Source organism: Hyperoodon ampullatus (assembly GCF_949752795.1).
Source record: "Hyperoodon ampullatus genome assembly, chromosome: 2".
Classification (NCBI taxonomy): Eukaryota; Metazoa; Chordata; class Mammalia; order Artiodactyla; family Ziphiidae; genus Hyperoodon; species Hyperoodon ampullatus.
In genome coordinates this window covers 22,366,974-22,388,151 of record NC_136915.1, presented here as the reverse complement: position 1 = coordinate 22,388,151, position 21,178 = coordinate 22,366,974, and the positions used below count along the sequence as shown (strand labels likewise).

General features: G+C 50.7%; 1 protein-coding gene across 1 annotated transcript; it reads right to left on the bottom strand.

Moving 5' to 3' along the window:
- Nucleotides 1-718: 718 nt before the first annotated feature.
- Nucleotides 719-12,759, bottom strand: TMEM222 (transmembrane protein 222; the record flags this gene model as incomplete). The annotated part of the gene is made up of 6 exons (XM_079698623.1): nt 719-1,806; nt 2,947-3,077; nt 3,163-3,259; nt 4,766-4,797; nt 6,094-6,178; nt 12,563-12,759. 6 exons carry the CDS (start codon nt 12,757-12,759, stop codon nt 1,719-1,721), a joined length of 630 nt encoding a protein of 209 aa, XP_079554749.1. The 3' UTR covers nt 719-1,718.
- Nucleotides 12,760-21,178: the final 8,419 nt, after the last annotated feature.

Genomic DNA, 21,178 nt, shown 5'->3' with positions numbered 1-21,178 from the left:
CCATCCTCAGGGTGAACACAAAGGGCTCTCAGGATTCAGAGGCCAAATCCTTTGCTAGTTCAACTAAAGTGATACCTGGCATAGGGCAAGGTTAGGAGACTTCACCAAGGATGTGGCTTTTAAGCTGGGCCTTGAGAAGGAAGGGCACGACTTCAACAGGTGGAAAGCAAAGGACCAGAAGTGGGTGGGTGTTGGAGAGCAGGTGCTGCCCTGTCTCGGTAGAGAGTGGGATGCATGGAGAGTGAGACTGCAGGGTCCCGAAGGCCACGGAGAAGTAGAGGCACCACGGAGCAGGGCAGTGACTGGATCAGTGGGGGTGAGCACGGGGAGCTTGGCAACGTGATCAATGGATACGGTGGGGGCCAGGTCCAGGGCCCTGGTCTGTCAGCACTGACTCCCAATCTTACTGCCAAGTTCTTCCCAACAGGGAATATGGGAGGGGTTTCAGTATTCGCCTGCCTCAAGGAGAAAGCTTTAGGATGGTGGACGAGGCATGGAGAACTCGCAGCGCTCCGGCTCAGAGCAGGATACACCCGAGGGATGCTGACTCCTGCAAGCTCCAGGCACTGGACGAGGACCCCACCGTGTCCCTGGCAACCAGACCCCTTGCCGGAGGCAGAGGAACCCAAGTTCACCAGGAAGATAGGAGCTGAAGGGAGCGCATGTCTTCAGTGAAACCAGGGACCACCGAAGGGAGAAATCAAGGACAAGCATGGTCTGGAGTTAAACTCTTTATTGTCCTGTCCAGGAGCCCCACACAAAGGAATCCATGGAGCAGGGGTGAGGGGGCAGCACAGGCCTGTCCCACAACTTGAAGAGAAGGGGGAGCCGTGGGAGGTGGGAGGACACAGCTCCCATTCAGCTCCCTGATGGCGCTGGCTGCTCCAACGGCCCCCTGACATCTCGGACCCAAGGGGTGCCGTCACCAGTGCGAGGCCCGTTCCTGGGGCCAAGGACAAGTTTTGTTACATCGCAGGGGTCACTCTGGATACGTCAGTGTCACTCATCTCTCCAGCCTGGTTGGGGGAGCCCAGGCCCCAAACTGCAGGGGGGAGATGGGCCCAAGTGCTTGGAGGCCCTGGGAGAGTGGGAAGAGGGGGCTGCATGGGCTGGTGGCCGCCAGGAGTGGGGCGCAAACTACCCCTAGTGCAGCTTCCGGCAGACATCTGAAGGGGGCCCGTCAGCCCTACTGGACCATTCTAGAGGCCAGTGGAGAAGGCCCCAGGGTGGCTGAGTTTATGCAGACTTCTTAGTGTACCTTCACCCTGAGACCAGAGTCTTGGCAGGAGAATGGGCTTCAAATCCAGCTCTGGTCCCTGTGCTGCCTTGTCTGGTGGGTCCAAATATCCTTCCCTCCCCCACCAGGCACTGGGCTGAGGCAGAGGGAGCCCAGCAGGCAGTGGCAGACACAGCTCTAGAAGGAAGCTAAGGCTTTTCCAACAGATGAACAAAGGGTGCCTCAAGGGTGGGAGTCACAAGCCTGGGAAGGAGGGGGCAGGGAGCTTCTGAGCAACCAGTGAGACACGAAATGCAAACAGACACAAAAACCACCCCATGCTCATCCTCAGCCCTTATTCCACCCCACTTAGCCCAGACCCCTGGACTAAAACCAGCAGGCCCATCCCTGCCTTTCGGGGCGAGGAGAAAGAATCTGGAACGAAAGGTGATGGCGGCTGCCTCCTCAGGAGCCTGGTGGGCCCAGGGCCGTGGGGCAGCCATCACCGCAGGTTAAAGACCAGGCTGACGCTTAGGATGACACCCAGGAGGAGAACAAAGGGCAGCCAGGTCTTCACGAAGGCCCCGATGCTGATGGAGAGAGAGGGGAGCATGGGAGGGAAGGGCCCAGTGAGTGTGCGTGTGGTCCGGCACACTGTCCTCCCGCAAACCCAGACGGGGCCACTTCCCCCAAGGAAGCTCCTGGAACTACCTCCCTCACCCCGAAACTCAGTCAACTAAGGGACTGGGCCAGGCCTGGTGCCCGCTGTGGAGGAGCACCAGCTACGGTCCTGGGCAGGGGCTGTTCCAGGTTCCAGGTGGAGATGTGACACCTCGCTGGGTGGGTACAGGAGACACGCCCACCCTCTGGGCCTTCCTGACTCCATCCACAGTCACCCCTGTGTCTGGGGAGAGGTCGTCAGTGAGAGGACCCAGAAGTCTTCAGTCTGGGTGGGGAAGCCAGGAGTGCCCTCTGCTCACAGCCCAGTGGGCGGGGAGGGGTCGGCGAGAGTTAGCACCGGGCTATGGCTCAGCCCGGCTTCAACCCTGCCTCTGCCTCAGTCTCTGTGTGACCACAGATAAGGTCTTCCCAGGAGACCTCTAAAAGTCTTTGGACCAAAAAAGACCCTAAAAATCTCCTTTTCAGAAGCTCTTAATGATAAGCACAGCTGGAAGAAAGCCTGGAGAGGCAGCTGGGTCAGCCCAGGTGTGTGCTGGCTCCCCGGTGGGAGGGTCACTCCACTTCTCTGAGCTCCCTTTATCTGTGAATTAGGACCAAGGCCCTTGACCTCACAAGTCATGAGGCGGGGGCTTCAAAGGTCATCCCAGGCCACCACTGGGGCCCACCCGCCCAGAACCCTGCCTCTGACGAGGGATGCTGGGAGGGGCCCCTATGGGGTCACCCACCCTCTTCTGAGGGTCCACCTGTTCACTGGACCTGAGCACAGGGCTCTGTACACACGCAGCATCGCTGAGGAGCCAGAATCATTATCTCCATTTTACCAAGGACAGTTGCAGCTCCAGAGAGGCCAAGGCAGCTACCCAAGATCTCACAGTGAGCAAGGGACAGAGCTGGGCTTCAGACAGCACCGCCCTCTTCACCAGGAGCTCAGCTAGTTGTTTTCCTGCTTTGTCCCTGCTGGCTGAAGGACCCCAGAAATGGCCCTGTTGGGATCCGTGGGAGAGCGGCCCCGGGGAGGGTGGCGGCAGCCAGGGGGACAGGCAGCGCACCTGACGTACTTCCCATACAGCAGGCAGAAGAAGCAGAGAGTCACCATGTTCCAGTTGGTGCTGTTGTTGTAGCGCATCAGGTTCAGGGCCAAGGCCACATGTGAGTGGCAGTTGTCACAGCAGAGACTGTGCTGGAGATGCAGGATGGGCTGGGTCAGGATGGGCTGCGGGGAAACCTCCCACCCTCGTTCCCGCCCTCAGGAGCAGCCCACCTACCATGCGGTGTTTGTACTCCTCAGAAGCGTCGTGCACAGCCGTGTCCCACGCATTGGGCCCACTAGCATATACCTGAGCAGGGTCCAGCTTCCAGTACCTGAGGGGGGAGAAGGGGTTCTGGGCACTGGCTCAGCTCCACAAATGTCCCCTGACGCCTGCTCTGTGCAGGGCCTTGAGCTGGGTGCTGAGGCTACAGGGGTGAGCCAGGTCCAGGGAAAGGGCCACACAGCAGACAACTGCAACAGTGTGACATGCCCACTGCCATGTGGATCCTGGGGCGGATATGAACTCACTCAATGGGGATGTGAGGGGCTTCCTGGGGGTGACACCTGAGTCCAGTGTGAAGGAGGAAGGATTAGCCAGGCGCAGAATGGGGAGTGAATATTCTAGGGAGAGGGAACAGTTTGAACAGAGGAAGCGGCACAGAACTGTGCAGTGTGTACCAGAAATTAAGAAACTGGGCTCTGCTGGGGGATTCAGAGGGAAGAACGGGGTGAGGGATGTTGGAAGGTGAGGCTGGAGATGCAGGGGGGCCACGTTCTGGGCGACTTGAATGTCATCCTGAGGAGTTCATCCGTCAGAAAGCATTCTCCCCATCTCCCTACATGGGAGACTAGGGTGAATGGGAGAATAGCTGGTGGAGCTAAAGTCTGTGAACCTCAAGCCGGGTGACACCCCAAAGGGTCTCGGGCCAGGGGGCACTGGGAGGTCAGAGCGCCCTCTGGCTACTATGTGGGGAATGGCTTGACAGAGGGGCCTACAGACTGGACCAGTGAGAAACCACCGTGGCCGGGACTTCAGCTGCTCAGGGGTTCCTGCCTGGAAACGGGTGTCCGTTCAGCTCTCGCTGAGGAGCAGTCTGGCAGCAGACACCCAGACCAGAGGCCCCTGGCTCACACTTCCACCTGCCTGAGGACGTCAGCACGGTTTGGAGAGCCCAGCTCCAGGCCGCCTATGCTGTGTGGGACACCAACTCCTCCTTGGGCTCCACCCTCCTGGACTGCTGCCTTGGGCAACAGAGCATCTGATGCTGTTCTGAGCAGACTGAAGACTGAGGCACTGTCACCAGACCCACAACTGAGGTGGGCCCCCAAGACAGAAAAAATGAAGTCCAAAAATCCCATGCAAACCAGCAATAGCTGCAGGAGAGACTAAACTGCCTTTATTCTCTCCAACCAGAACTTTCCAGCAGAGTTCCAAACCATGCCTCCCTTACACCTTAAATGGCATGTTTGTTCCTTGAGGGGCAGGAGAAACAGTCCAGGTTTTGGAGTGAGACGGACCTGCGTGTGAGTCCCAGCTCTGCCACTTCCTGTGTGATCTTGACCAAGTCCCTTCCTTATCTTCACCTTTCCGATGGAGCTGAAAACACGACCTTGCAGGGCTGAGGCAAGGCCTAGACGGCCTGTGGATAAAGGACCCAGCCAGGGACTGGAGCAGGAGATGTGTGGTACAAGGTCAGGTGCTCTGGTAGACCCTGGCTGCCCCCCTTCACCCCATCCTCAGGCTGCTGGCTCCTGCTGTGCCCCAGAAGGCCTGGCCTGCTGCTCCAGGTAGGAGGAAGCTGGCTCTAGGGCCAATCACACGGATGTCCACCACTTACTTGGCAGGCTTCCCGAAGGCCATGTTGTCTTCCTGTTGAGGGACAAGAGCAGAGGTCAGTGGGGAACTGCATCCATCCCAGCCGACAGACCTGGGTTGGTGGTGGAAGTGTCGTGACTTAGAAGGAGGTAAGGTGGGTGGGCAGAAGTGGAGCCCGGGCCCTGCTCTGGGGTTGGTGGGATATCTGAAGGGCCAGCAGCGGCTCTTCTGTGTGAAGAAGGCAGTGTGGCAGGAGTGCAGAGAGCACTGCCCCCGGAGACCGAAGACTTGGGGTGCAGCCATGACTGCCTCTGTGTGGCTGCCAAGTAACTCTCTCACCCTCTCTGGGCCTTGTTTTCTCCAGGTTCTCTGGTCAATCTCTGGTCCCTGTCCACAGGGAAGTGGTTTCCTTCATGGTGTGAATGACACCCTCTGACCTCCTGACCCGACAGTGGTGGCCCACACAGAATCTGGCAGTGTGACTGCAGTCAAGGCAGGACGTGGGGTGGGTTGGGGTGAGTGGGGTAGACACAGCGGTTGGGCCCCAAGAGGCCTGCTACGAGGGGGATGTTTTAGCCAAGTCCTAGACCTGCCACACAAGATGTGGGGTACAGGAGTTACAAAGGGACAGATTTTGGGTTCAGAATCTGCTGACAGAGCTGGTCAAAGATGAATTATCATACACGTATATGACAGTGAAAGTAATGGGTATGAAAGACCTTTGTGGTGTTAAGATGATCATGACAAATACGAATATAAACAGGTTGGTGCCACCACACCCATTCATCCCAGCCTCTGATGGAGAGGAAGCTGCCACCTCGAAATAGGCAGGATGCTGCCTGCTCATCTGGAGCAAGCCCACTGCCCTATCTCAGGCACATCCCCAGGGAACAGACCTGAGAACACAGCTGGTTCATTCTAGAAGGTCTGCCCTCTCTTCTCCATGGCCACACCCAGGGAACCATGTCAGCCTCCCCTGTGCCCCCGCCTTGTGACTCCCACCTTCTGAAGGTCCAGACACTTGGTTCCTGGACCAAGGAACCAGGATGGTCTGACTCTCCACTCTTGCCTCTAACCCTACCCAGGTCTTGGTACCCCCGGGGTGGGCAAAGGGCTGGGTCAGTTACTTAAGAATCTTTCTGGCCACACTGCCCTCCTGGCCTGTCCTGAAGGCAAGAGAAGGGGGAAAGGGGTCAAACACTGGTGAGAAGCAGAGGGCCGGACCAGGACTGCATGGCATCTGCATTCTCCTGCATATTGGGGAGACAGGAAGGCTGCCTGTGGGCAAGATAGGCTAGCTTTCCACTTGAGCCCTGGAACCCTCCAGAGGGGGACAGAATGGGGACTCACCGACACAAAGTAGGGGCCAGCAAAGTCCCGAATGACTCCTGTGGATGTGCAGATGCCCATGTGGCCGATGATGGGGAAAAACCACCTGTGGAAAAAAGGACAGGGAAAGGGCAGAGTTTGTGGGTGTCTTTCAGCTGGCCAGACAGACGCTGGGAACAGTCCATCCAGGGTGACAGCATATGAATATAACGTTGTGTGGTAAGTGTCCACTAGGGTGGCGGCGGCGGGAGGGGGAGTACAGAAGAGGGGCAAGTGCAAGTGAACAGCAGAGCGGGGAACCAGCGCAGCCCACAGAACAGCTAAACTCAGAGGACGGTAACACTGCGTGTGGTGAGGAGGCGGAGCAACTGCAACTGTCTTCTCACTGCTGCTGGGAGAATAAATTGTTTCCACAGCTTTCGAAAACTGGTACCACACCCTCTACCTCAGCAATTCCACTTCAGAGTATACACCTAACAGAAACAAATGCGTGTGTCCACCAAAGCCGTGGACAAGAATGTTCACAGCATCTTTATTAAAAAATAGCTGGAAACAACAGTAGTCAAAATTCACTGAACTGCACACTTAAAATGTATGCACTTTATTGTATGTGAATTATATCCCAATAAAGTTGATTAAAAAAACCTAGAAATAATCCAAATGTCCCACAGTAGTAAAATGGGTAAGTAAATTGGGGTATAGTCATACAGTGAAATAGTAGGTAACAATGAAAAATAATAAACTGCTATGCACAACACGGATTCTCACATATACAAGGCAGAGTAAAAGAAAACTTACACTAAAGTGCATGCATATTATTCTGTTTATGTGAAGTTCAAGAAAAGGCAAAACTAATCTATTGTGCTGGAGGGCAGAAGAGGGGTTATTTCTGTGGCAGAACTGACTGGCACAAGGGAGCCCACTGGATACTGGAAACGTCCTCTCTCTTGACCTGGGTGACATGAGTGCACACACATGCAAAATTCACTGAGCCGTATACTTAAGATTTTTACACTTTATGGTACATGTTATACCTCAATTAAAAAGTTTTTTTAAAAGTGTTGGGGGGGCACTTAAACCAGCGTGCGTGTGTGCGTGCACGCGTGTGCGCACATTGGGGTGGGGGTGGGGTTCAGAAGGCTCCTCTGAGGAAATGATGAAGAAACAATGTGTGCAAGGGTAGAGATCAGGACAAAAGCATGATGTATTCCAGGAACTGAAAGTTTGATTTTTTTTTTTAATTCTAATTTTTATTTTTTTTGGCTGTGTTCAGTCGTCGTTGCTGCACGCGGGCTTTCTCTAGTTGTGGCGAGCGGGGACTACCTTTTCGTTGTGGTGGGCGGGCTTCTCATCGTGGTGGCTTCTCTTGCTGAGGAGCACGGGCTCTAGGCACACGGGCTTCAGTAGTTGTGGCACGCAGGCTCAGTAGTTGTGGAGCATGGGCTCAGTTGCTCCGTGGCATGTGGGAACTTCCCGGACCAGGGATAGAACCCGTGTCCCCTGCACTGGCAGGCAGATTCTTAACCACTGCGCCACCAGGGAAGTCGAAAGTTTGAGTTTTTAAAAGCCATGGGCATTTAAAAAAACCCAAATCTCAGTTGGACTCCGATATGCAAAACGCATAGGAACTCCGGATCTGTTTGTAGTCTGAGAACCGTGGCTCTACAGGAACTAGGTGCTGGAGAGACTGATCCAGTTTAAGAAGGACTCACAGGGAAAAAAAGAAAAAAGGACTCCCAGGGCCAGCAGCCACGTGCTGATTTGAAGGCTGCCTGCTGGGAGGTGGAGGCAAAAGCCACAGAGATATAGCCCAAGGAAACAATTACATGGGGCTGGGGCAGAGTCAGCAAAGACTTCACACAGGAGGTAACTTTTAACCTTGACCTGTGAAAGCACAGGATGTTGACAGGCAGAAAGCAAAACTCCAAGGCAAAATGCTGCACGTGCCTGGAGAATGGGAGGGGGACAGGAGTTCAGAGGCTGTTCTGGAATACTGGCAAGAGATGATGGTGATCCTGACCAGAGTACTGGTCAGGTGAGAAGCAGATGGCTTGAGAAGATCTTTAAAAGGAAGACTGGGCAGTTTTATGACGATAGGATAGAGCTCTTCCAGGTCTGCAGCTTGACCACCTGAAAGGATGGTGGGGCCAGAGTAGTCTTTTTGTTTTTGGCCGTGCCACATGGCTTGCGGGATCTGTTTCCGGACCAGGGATTGAAGCCGGACCCCCGGCAGTGAAGGCGCCGAGTCCCAACCTTACTGGACGGCCAGGGAATTCCCCAGAGTGGTCTTTTAAGAACATGATCCAGATTCTGTCATTCCCTTGCTTTAACATCCATTACGGGCTTCCTATTACACTTATACTCCAAACTCCTTCCAACAGTCTGGCCCTGCTTATTCCTTGAAGTCACCTCACTCTTCTCTCTAGCTACACTGCCCACTTCTGGCTCCTCAGACACACCAAATCCTCCCACCTCAATGCTTTTTTTTTTTTACATTTGCCTTCGTCCCAGACACTCTTCTAGAGCTTCACACAGCTGGCTGCTTCTCATCATTTAGGCCTCAGCTCAACAGTCAACTTTGGAGGTTTCCCTTGACAGTGCCTTCTAGAGTAGCCACACACAACCCCAGGCATCCCAGATCCCATTACTCTGCTTTAATTTCCTCATAGTATCTACTGTTATCTGCAATCATCTTGTTTACTGTTATGGTTACTGTCTTTCCCCTCTAGTATGTAAACTCCGAGAGAGCAGGGATTTTCTCTTATTGATTAGAGTAGCCCCCAGGGCTGTGCCTGGCACAGAGCTGGAGCTAAGCAGTCATTGACTAAATGATGCATGAATGAATATCATGCATTTAAGAGTGGAGTCAGGTTCTGAGGTCAGACCTGGGTTGAGTCTTGACTGTTTTGGGCAGGCACTCACTCCCATCTGTCAGTGAGAGGTGAACAGTGATGATGATGACCTCAATGGGGGGCGATTGTGAGGATCAAACAGGATATGCCTGCAAAATGCTTATGACACTTCCCTGCACTTGGTAGTTGCCCAATGTTGTTATCATGGGGTGTACAATAAATACTTGCTATCTGATTGGCTGGACTGGCTGGCGTACAATAAGTCGCTTTAGACTCATAGTGTCCACAGGATGGACACTCAGAACTATGGGAAAGTAGCTCCTCTGGCTTCTCAGGCCCTAATCTCAAGACCCATCTCCCCCTCCCACCCTCAATTCCTTTCATCTGGTTGGGGAGAAGGTCTGGGTTTGACCAATACTCCACATACCATGGCTTCGCTGGAAGTTAGAGTAAAGGCTGGAGAAAACAGAAGAGTCTGCGCCTGGGGAAGCTGCAGAGAAGAAACTCTCAATTATTTGTCAGTCTGGAAGCTCCATGAAGGCAAGCTCCAAAGCTGCTTTGTGGACTACTGTCTACTCAGACCTAGTACATAATAGGTCCTCAAGAACTATTTATTGAATGAATGAGTTATTGACTCTGGAGCTCTACCTGGTATAGGTAGACTATTTCAACGGAAAAAGCCCTATGCTGGCTTCTAAGCCTTTATTTCCTCATGTATAAAATGAGGATGACAGGACCTATTTTCATTACATTGATAAAAGGACTGAATGAGACAGTGAATATAAAATGTTTAGAACAGAGCCCAGAACAGAGTAAGTTTCCAATCTTTGCTGTTTTTAGTAGTAGCAATAGCTGTTATCTGGCTTTTCATGCAGAATTATCAACACTTCTGAGGGGACAGACAGATCTCTGGATTCAGTTTCCTCCTCTCTGATCCCACCCCCCCTCCAAAATCAATGACAGTTCCTTGTGCCACATCTATTCCTAGCTCCGCATTCTAGGTCAGCAATCACCACAATGTATTACAATGGTGAGTTCACCTGTCTCTCTCTCTCCGGCTGGAAGGCGAGTCCTTTGATGGGAACATGAGCCTTCTGATGGGGCAGTAGGCCTTATTCATCTTATGAACACGTGTAAATAGATCTGAATAGAAATGGGGTGTGTGCTGCTTCCGGCCCCGATGACTGGGGATCGTGGTGCCTCCACTCAATGTTGCTACCAGCTCTCTGAAGAGCAGAGGGCTCCACAGACGTGTTTTTGAGAACAGGGAGAAACCAGAGAGATCTCGGGACAACAAGACAGGTTTTCTCAAAACCAATACATTCCCTCCCAGTTATTCTCACATTAACATTTTACTTTCTTCATAGCACGATTCACTATCAGTTCTTTTTTTTTTTTTTTTTTTTTTGCGGTACGTGGGCCTCTCACTGTTGTGGTCTCTCCCGGTGCGGAGCACAGGCTCCGGACGCGCAGGCTCAGCGGCCATGGCTCACGGGCCCAGCCGCTCCGCGGCATGTGGGATCTTACCGGACCAGGGCACGAACCCGTGTCCCCTGCACCGGCAGGCAGACTCTCAACCACTGCGCCACCAGGGAAGCCCTCAGTTCTTTTATTAGTTTACTTGTTTACTGTCTATCTCCTTCCACCATGATTTAAACTCTGTGAGAACAAGGATCATACCTGTTTTACTCACCACTGTATATTCTTATTACCTAGAACTACTCTAGGCAAATAGGAGTCACTTAGTAGGTGTGCTAAAAAGAATACTGAGGGACTTCCCTGGTGGCGCAGTGGTTAAGAATCCGCCTGCCAATGCAGGGGACACGGGTTCAAGCCCTGGTCCAGGAAGATCCCACATGCTGTGGAGCAACTAAGCCCGTGTGCCACAACTACGGAGCCTGCGCTCTAGAGCCCGCGAGCCACAACTACTGAAGCCTGTGCGCCTAGAGCCCGTGCTCCGCAACAAGAGAAGCCACTGCAATGAGAAGCCCGCGCACCACAACGAAGAGTAGCTCCCATTCGCGGCAACTAGAGAAAGCCCGCATGCAGCAACGAAGACCCAACACAGCCATAAATAAATAAATAAATAAATAAATAAATAAATAAATAAATATATTTTTTAAAAAAAGAAAAGAATACTGAATTAATCAATGAAAACACTTTCTTAAAATTTTTATTTTGAAAGGACTCAGACTTGGGTGTTCTTTTTTTTATTATAAATTTATTTACTTACTTATTTATTTGTTTATTTTTGGCTGCGTCGGGTCTTCGTTGCTGCGCACGGGCTTTCTCTAGTTGCAGTGAGTGGGGGCTACTCTCTGTTGCAGTGGCGTCTCTTTGTTGCAGAGTCTGGGCTCAAGGCATGTGGGCTCAGTAGCTAGGTTCCCGGCTCTAGGGCACAGGTTCAGTAGTTGTGGCACACGGGCTGAGTTGCTCCGCGGCATGTGGGATCTTCCCGGGCCAGGGATCGAACCCGTGTCCCCTGCATCGACAGGCAGATTCTTAACCACTGCACCACCAGGGAAGTCCAAGACTTGGGTGTTCTTAAACAAATGCATAAGCATTTGAAAACAGAACAACTGAAGTATTTTAACATAATACAAGAATTAAGCTCATTTTAGGATCAGCAACATATGAGGACAAAAATGATCCCTTCTCCACACCACCTGGCTGTTTTTGATACAGGGAACAAATCTATTCGTCAGGTGAGAGGGGATAGGATGTAGTCGAACGAGAGCAAGTTATGGAGTCAGAAAACGGAGTTTGGGATGCTTTTGCTTACTGTCATGTGAACATGATCAAGACATTTAATGGTACAAATTCATCATCCGAGAATATAATTCCTGCCTTAGAAAGTGGCTGTGGAATTCAGAGAAAATGGGTGTAAAAGAGCTTGGCCAACTGTCCAGCACTGTGACATGGTGGTTATTATCAGCTGTCAAGGCTGAAGCACGAGGGCAAACCAGCTCCCTACTCCCCCCTCCCCGTCCCCAAGCTCCTTGCTAAAAGGCGCCAGCAGTTCTGGAGCACCTGCTTTCTCTTCTGACAAAGGCTGATGCCATAGAAAGAACCCTGGTCTGGGAGGCAGACAGCCTGGGACCTGAATGCGCTTTGCAACTGAGATGGTGTGTGATCTTCAGCCTCATCTGTGAGACAAAGGGTTGGACTCCCAGATCCCTGGGGGCCCTTCCAATGACGACATCCCAGGAGTCGGTGTGGTCCCAATCAAACTCCCACTCTTGCCTCCAGACCCAGCAGGATGTCCTACGTATAGGAAGTGACCAGCAATCATTTGTTTAACGAATGAATAAGCCAGTGAGTGAATGAAGATGTCTCTCTCACACCCAGTTAGGGGCCCCTTTTCTGTACGCCCACAGGTCCTTAGCTTCCCAGCCTCAGTACCTTTCCGCGGTCAACAACTGTCTTTCTCTCAGCTCAGACCAGGTGTAATGAGGGAGGGGAGCTTGTCCCATTCACCAGCAGAGCTGGCACCGCGCGGGTGGCGGGGTACTGGTGAACCCCGGACCCGCGGGAAGGGTTTGCTGTGTGTCGGGGCCGGAGGCTGGCACCGGGCCACCGGAGGACGCCACGCGGGCCCGGCTCTCCCGGTCCCCGGGCGGACGCCGGAGGAGACTCACGTGAGCACCGGGATGGGCGTCCACACCACGCAGTAAGGGAAGCGGCTCCGCTCCACGTCCATGACGCCGCTGCCACCACAGCTAAACTGCTTCTTGTCCGTCTCGGCCGCCGTCGGCGCCTCCACTTCCGCCATCCCGGGCGGGGGTGGCAGCGGCGGCGGCAACAGGAGTGGCGAACTCCCTTCCGCTTCCGCCATGCTGCGCGCGCCCCGCTCCGGCCTGCCCCTGATCCGGCGCCGGTCGCTCGGTGGCGTCACTTCCGGAAGGTGGGGTCCGCCAGGCTTGGCCTTCCCGCCGGGAATAGGAGCCGCGTCCTTCTTGGCCCGGCCGACCTCCTTCGGCGCCCGCCAGCCTTGGGTGTTCGCGCTAGCACTGAAGCGCAGCGGAAGGGATGCCCTCAGGCAGCGCGCAGTCTAGCGCGGGAGACTGACCGAGAACTCTGTAATTCAGTACGCTGAGGGCCCCTAAGAGGTGTGGTACAGTCTCCATTTATTGAGCGCGACTTAGGTGCCACGCACTTGACTTGACATACGTTGTTTTTAATCCCCGTAAACTGCTTAGGCGTGCGAATTTAGGTATTTCCCTCAAGTTACAAGTGAGAAACTGAGGCTTAAGGGGTGAGGTAAGTGGCCACGACTCAAACCCAAGTCTCTCTCCCTTTTTCGTTCTGTGGTCTCTTGCGAGGTGGTGGTAGCATAAAGGAAGGATAGACTAAAACAATGTGTGGCGTGTGTGCAGAAATAGGGGAAACTTACCTGAAGATATTTGAGCTGAGCCTTGATGTTTGCCAGGTGGCTCGGGGATGGGGGTGGAGGGATGCGTGCAGCCGTGCAAAGAAAGGCCTTGCAGAGCAGTGTGCAGGAGTGTGAATATCACCTTGGCTGGAGTAAATCACAAGCCTTAGATGTGATCCGATCCCTTCATTGTACAAATGGGAAAACTGAGGCTCAGGGAAGTTAAAGTAATTGTCTGAGATCACACACTATAAATATAGAGAAGCCAGGGTCAAATCTTGGATTCTTTGGGCTTTTTAACAGATGCCAAGATAGGCAAAGAAAATGGAATTTGCTGGGGTGGGAAGGGAAAATGGGGGGACAAAGAAGGAAGGCAGCAGCTAAAAGTCATGCTAGTGGGAGGTATGGATAAATCCGCTGAGGAAGGTGGGAGATATGCCTTTTGGGGAAGGTTTTTCTTCCATTGAATTACCCTCCCTCAACACTGATCTATAGAAAGCCTACTCTCCTGTTTTTAGCACCTAATATTTTAATGCGTTTTCGGGGGGGTTATGTCTATCTCTGTTATGGAACTCTAAGGTCCTTAATTTCAGTAGCTAGCACTGTTCCTAGTGCAGAGCAGATGCCCACTAGATGTTTACTGATTTACAGAATGACTGGATGTTTTATAAAGGCCTCACAGATATCACAGCTGAAAATGATTCTAACCCACTCAAAATTCTTTGAGTACGTTTATGCCTCTCCTGTGACCCATGTGTGTGATCCTTGACAGGCAACAACCAGCATCTGGCACATGTATGGAATAGATTAAGTACCTGTGTGTTGAATGAATAAATCACATCTTGATTCAATCACTATAGCTGTCTCATCTCTTCTGGAGGAAGGTCTCCGAGGAAGGTCTATACCTTAGACATTCCTCTACCATCACTGTCAACCCATAATTCTAGCAAAGGGCTGGTGGGTGCCCTTTAAACATTTATTGTTTGTAGGGATGAATACACAACCAAAGTCAGTCTTTCTTAGGGCCTGCCACAAATTTGGTTGTACTAACACAAGTACCACATTTAATCTGACAACCTTCAGTGGTTTCCCATTGTACTTTGGATAAAACACAAATATACCATGCTTACAAGGCCCTGCATCATGCCCCCTTTTTTTTTTTAACTTGTTCACTGTCCTACAGCCTCTTTTCAGTTCCTCTCATGTGCCATGCTCTTGTATACCCCATGGACTTGGCACACACTGTTCCTTTCTGCCTGAAGTGCCTTTTCTCCCTCCAAAACTGGGTAACGTTCATTCATCCTTCAAGTCGCAGATTAAATGTCACTTTCTCAGAGAGCTCTTCCTTGGCCGCCCCATCTAAATTGGAAAGCTCCTGTGAATCTCCCCTGGAATACCTTGTTCTTTTCCTTTGTAGCACATTTGTGGTTGTGTATTGTTGGACTCCCCTACTAGGCTGGAAACTCCCTGAGGGCAGACACTGTATTTGTCTTGTTCACTTTTGTAAACCCAATGCCTAGTAGTGTCTAGCACATAGCATTTGCTTAATATTTGCTAAACTGAATGAATGGCAAATAGTTATAAGCTTGGTATGTATCATATGCTAGCTATAGACAGTCTGAGAGCAGGAACCTAGCTTGTCAGCTGCTACCTCGCAGTGCCCCAAGATTTTTAAGGGACCTATGGATGTTGGTAGGCACAGTGCTCAGTAGGGTCTGACCAGAGAGCCCTAGCTCCTTGGCCTAGGCAGCTGCAGAAGCAGGGGCATGAGGAGGGCCAGGTACCTGGAGGGAGAAGCCAGCTCTTTCTCTGACTCCTCTGGAGCCTCTCTCCCAGGCTTGTTCCCCTTCGCAGCCCATTCACAGGACCCCCTCCCACATGTACACGTCACCTAGGTTCTCTTACCCAATGTTAAAGCTTCCCTGGCCTGTGCCCTTGCCTCCTGTGCTGCTGCCACCCCTATCACCCACAGACAGATGGGAAATCTCCATCAAAGACTAACAGTCCCTTCCAGGCTCAGAGGATCACAGCAGGGTCCTGGAAGAAGCTCCTCTAGCAGAGCTCAGGAAAGGATTGATAGAGCTCATAGCTACCCCTCCCCCAACACACACCCCGACCTAAAATAGGAATGACCATCTGGATCCACTTATAGGACTGGCTGGGGGAGGGAAGGATGGCAGAGCTGGAAGCAGTCAAGCTGGGAAAGCTTCAAGGGTAAGATGCTGCTTGTTTGAAGGGTGAACTCAGGGCACGTCCTCTCTTGGTATGAGTCAGGACACCCCCTCAATTGGCCCCATGTAAAAGTCCCCAGGGCTCACACACTTCCTTCCCCAGGCCATCTCACTCCTCATCCTGGCATTCAAGGCCCCCATGGTCTGGCCCCAACCCCCAACCTTCTTTTCCACCCTCATCTCTCTCTCTGTTTCCCTTGGGACTTGCTTGGATTTAACCTCACTGCCCTGTTTGCCCCTCAGAGAAAGAGCCCTGCACTTCATACCTCATGTCTTTGCTCACACTGTTCCTTCAGCAGAGTTCCTTCCCCTACTCTCTACACCACTTTCAGGTTTTCCAGCAAATCCTCCCTCTTTGCTCCCAGAGCACGAAGGCTGTTTTTGCTTATTGCATATTCATGTGTACTTGCATTAGCATTAGCTGTTTACATGTCTGTCTTCCCCAGGAGACAGCAAACTCCTTGAGAAGGGGACTGACTGGATCCATTGGACCTTGTAGTCAGAATGGCACCCGGTAGATAGGAAGTGCTCAGGGAATGGCACCAGAGCTATTTGATGAACATAGATTGGTCGCCTTAATGGCTCTGGTAAAGAATCACCTCAATCAGTAATCCAGGGAAGGAGGGCTGAGCCTGGGGCGATCACAGCGCAGGTTGGAGGAGCTGCTGGGCGTGACGCAGTGTGCACGTGTGTGTGTCCTCTCTTCTGCAGGCTTTCTGCTTCTGCTCCATTGGATTCCCCCCATTAAGCCCTAAACTGTCTTCCTGGATGGCTCCAAACCTTTCTGTGGTGGGGAGGGGACCACTGGGGCTGATACAATGCAAGAAACCATTTGAGAACAGACCCTCTGACCCTTTAGACATCAGAGTTTTACAAAACGACTTTCTTCTCCATTCCATTTTATAGATGGGCAAACTTACCCAACAAATTAGAAAGCACAGCTAGGACCAGAATCTAAGTGTTCTACACCCAGGTGGGCAGTGAAGCACGGTGGTTAAGCATATGAACTCAGGTGTCAGCCGGCAAGCCCAGTATTGACCCTTAGCTTTGTCAGTGGTTGTCCTTAGGAAAGTAACCGAACTTGTCAGGGCATCAATTTCCTCATTCCTAAAATGGGAAACAAAAATTGCAAAGTTCTTGTAAAGTTTATTTGATAGGCTATAGCTGAACAGCTCCTGGCCTAATATGAACACTCAGTGTTGGCTGTTACAGCAATTAAAACCACTCACCACCATCATAGGACTCTTAACCACTTAAGCACTTTGATGCGCATCCTCTCACTGTGATTTGGGGCCTTCTTACGTTGCAGTGAAGTAACCAGAGCAGGTATCATGGCACCCATTTTCCCAATGAGAAAAATAAGCCCAGAAAGGTTCAGGAACTTTCCCAAGATCTAAGCATAAATCAGAGTTGGGGTTCTGCACCTTAACCTTGGGCTATCTCTGCTGGTGACCCCTTTTAGGGCCATTAAAGAGTGATGAGACCTGAGATTCTGTAAATCGTCATAAAAAAGGTGCAAACTGTGGCATCACTAGGACCAGGACCTATTTTATACATATATCAAGAAGTGGCTTGGGTGCAGGAGGCAGAACATGGCTGAACAAGAGTGCCTCACGCCTGCCATCATGTCCATCAGACACAGAGCCTGGCAAGCAGTGGGGCACTCCACGGCAGAATGTATGGGGCAGGGCTCAAGATTTCTAGTGAAATCTAATGTTCAGGGACCGTGCACAACCCCCTTATTTGCTACCCACATCTTCCAGATAATGTGGAGGCACCAGGAGGGCAGGGACTAATCTGTTGCGTGCATTGTCATTAAGCCAGTGCTAGGCAAATAGGAACTCAAAAAATATCATGACATTAAATAAGAAAGTGATTCTTAAAGAACTGGACCAGGAATCAGAGATTAGAGATCCAGTCCTGGTTTTGTTTCTAATAACTTGGGTTTTAGGCAGTCGATTCCCTCTTCCTGCCCCTCTTTGGAACTCATTGTCCCTATTTGTAGTTTTTAGAGTATTCTGGGTGGTTCTGATGTATAGCCAGGGCTGGGATCCTCTGAGCTGATCTCTCATCACCTTTTAAGTTCTGCAAATGCATTTCAGCATGCTCCTTAGCACAGAGACCCGCAGCAGGCCCCTGGGGCCACAGGGCCACAGGGCCACACCTGCCCACCACAAACACAGGGGTTGCAATTCTAATGTCTGTTTTGCTACATATTCACTACGCAGCAGGCTTATCTCACCGAGCCCCAGGCTCCCTGTCAGCAGGGCTGAGTCACATGTGGAAACACATTAAAATGGAGCACCACAGATCTTTTTACTGTCTATAGTTTTGCTTTTCCTAGAATGTCATATAGTTGGAATCATGCGGTATGGCTTTCAGATTGGCTTCTTTCACTAAGCAATATGCACTTAAGTTTCCTCCATGGCTTTGTGGCTTGACTGCTCATTTCACTGAGTAATATTCCACTGTATGGCTGTACCCATTTGTTTATCCATTCATTTTTTGAAGGACTTCTTGGTTGCTTCGTTTTTGGCAATTTTCATAAAGCTGCTGTAAACATTCATGTACAGGTTTGTGCATGGACATACATTTTCAACTCATTCGGGTAAATTCTAAGTACAGCAATTGCTGGATCCTATGATAAGACTATCTAACTTTGTAAGAAACTGCCAGACTGTTACCATTTTGCATTCTCACCAGCAATGAATGAGTTCCTGTTGCTTCACATCCTTGTCAGCGTTTGGTATCGCCATCCTAATAGGTGTGGAGTGGTATCTCATTGTTGGTTTAATTTGTAATTCCCTAGCGACATAATGCTGGTCATCTTTCGTGTGCTTGTTAGTCACCTGTATATCCTCTTTGGTGAGGTGACTATTCAGATCTTTTGCCCTTTTTAAAAAAAATTTATTTGTTTTTGGTTAGGTTGGGTCTTTGTTGCTGCGCGCGGGCTTTCCCTAGTTGCGGTACGCGGGCCTCTCACTGCGGTGGCCCCTCCCGCCACAGAGCATGGCCTCTAGGCACACGGGCCTCAGTGGTTGTGGCTCGTGGGCTCCAGACCGCAGGCTCAGCAGCCGTGGCACACGGGCCCAGTCGCTCCGCGGCATGTGGGATCCTCCCAGACCAGGGCTCGAACCCGTGTCCCCTGCATTGGCAGGCGGACTTCCAACCACTGCACCACCAGGGAAGTCCCTTGCCCATTTTTTAATTGGGTTGCTTGTTTCATATTGTTGACTTGTAAGAATTCTTATATTTTCTCTCAATCCTTGGCTTGTCTTTTTCATTCTCTTAACAGTGATTTCGTAGAGCAGAAGTTTTTTGGTTTTTTTTTTTGCGGTACGCGGGCCTCTCACTGTTGTGGCCTCTCCCGTTGCGGAGCACAGGCTCCGGATGCACAGGCTCAGCGGCCATGGCTCACGGGCCCAGCCGCTCTGCGGCATGTGGGATCTTCCGGGACCGGGGCACGAACCCGCATCCCCTGCATCGGCAGGCGGACCCTCAACCACTGCGCCACCAGGGAAGCCCCGAGCAGAAGTTTTTGATGAAGTCCAATTTATCAATTTTTTTCATGGGTTGTGCTTTTTATGTTGTATCTAAATACTCACTGCTGAACCCAAGGTCGCCTAGATTTTCTCCGATGTTATGTTCTAGAAGTTTTATTGATTTGTGTTTTACATTTAGTTCTATGATCCATTTTGAGTTAATTTTTGTGAATCGTGTAAAGTCAGTGTTTAGATTTTTTTTTTTTTGCATGTAGATGTCCAGTTCTTCCAGCACTATTTTTTGAAAAGACTTTCCTTTCTCCACTGAATTGATTCTGCTCTTCTGTCAGAGATCAGCTGACTATATATTTGTGTGGATCTACTTCTGGGTTCTCTAATTCATTCCATTCATTTGTCTGTTCCTTTGCTAATGACACACTGTCTTGGTTATTGTAGCTTTATGATAAGTCTTGAGGTTGGGTAGGGTCAATCCTCTGATATTGTTCTTTCTCTTTGTTATTTGTGTTGGTTATTCTTGGTCTTTGTCTCACCATATAAACGTTAGAATCAGCCTGTTGATAGTCACAAAATAATTTGCTGGGATTTTGATTGAGATTTCACTGAAGCTGTGGACCAAGTTGGGAAGAAATGACATTAATAGTATTGGGTCTTCCTATTTATGAGCATGGAATATCTCTTCACTTATTCTGATTTCCCTTGATTTTTCTCATCAGAGTTTTATAGTTTTCCTCATAAATATCTTGTACGTATTTTGCTAGGTTTGTTCCTAAGTACTTAGTACCTTTTTTCTTCTTCCCTTTTGTGTGTGTGTGTGTGTGTGTGTGTGTGTGTGTGTGTGTGCTGGTGAGGGCTGAATAGGTGGAGCACAGGGGATTTTTAGGGCAGCGCAACTTTTTTGTGTGTGTGTGGTATGCGGGCCTCTCACTGTTGTGGCCTCTCCCGTTGCGGAGAACAGGCTCTGGACGTGCAGGCTCAGCGGCCATGGCTCACGGGCCCAGCCGCTCCGTGAAATGTGGGATCTTCCTGGACCGGGGCACGAACCCGTGTCCCCTACACCGGCAGGCGGACTCTCAACCACTGCGCCACCAGGGAAGCCCATTGTGCAACTATTTTTTGATAGTGTGGGTACAGGACATTATGCGTGTGTCATAATGTCATAATAACCTCTGGCCTAAGAAACCCATAGAACTGTACAATACAAAGAATGAACCCTAATGTAAACTATGGACTTTAGTTAGTAATAATGTATCAATATCAGTTCATTAATTGTAACAAATGTACCACACTAATGCAAGATGTTAATAATAGGAGAAACTAAGCCAGGGAGAGAGGGGTATATGGGACTCTGTACTATCTTTTCAATATTCTGTAAGCCTAAAACTGCTCTAAAAAAAAAAAAAAGTCTATTAATAAAAAAGTACCAATTCCAAATGGAATGGAGCCCCTCGTAAAGTCTTCCAATGGCTCCTCCTTGCTTACAGGATCAAGCCTACAATCCCTCATCAAGCACAGGAGTCCTCCACAGTTTGGCTGCCCCTGGAGTCCATGGGCCACTCCACCCTCTACAGTGCAGCTGAACTGAATCACTCAGGGTCCATGAGGGCACCTGGGACTATGCCCTACTCCCTTGGCCTGGTACATCGTCCCTTCCTTGCCTGGTCTGTAAATGTCCTGAAGAAGCTTCTGCAGATTTCAATTTGGGAACACAGAGGAATGATAAGCACCTGCTTCATAACATCACCTACTGTGCTTCTGACAGGACCTCTTCCCTCTCTGTCTCCTGTACTAAACTGAGTATACCCTGCTGGCCTCAGCCTGGTTCTCTCAAAATGCACAAACAGAATAATCACAAAATCTCACTAGTGAAAATATTGTTCCCACAGTATTGAACCACAGTTCCCAAACTGTGCATCAGGGCACCTTAGGGTGCCACAGCAAAGTCACAGGAGCACAGTAGGATATTATAAATTTAGAGTTACTCAGCATCTGTTGGCTACCGAGAGAACTACTAGCTCAAGGTGGTTCAGAGTTTTATCATTAGATTGCACTACATTCCTTTGATTATGTCATCTTTGAGAAGCTGGGTTTTTAGCGGTTGCTGTGATATAAAGCAAATGAAAGTCAATGTGGAACAGGAAATGAGGGTGG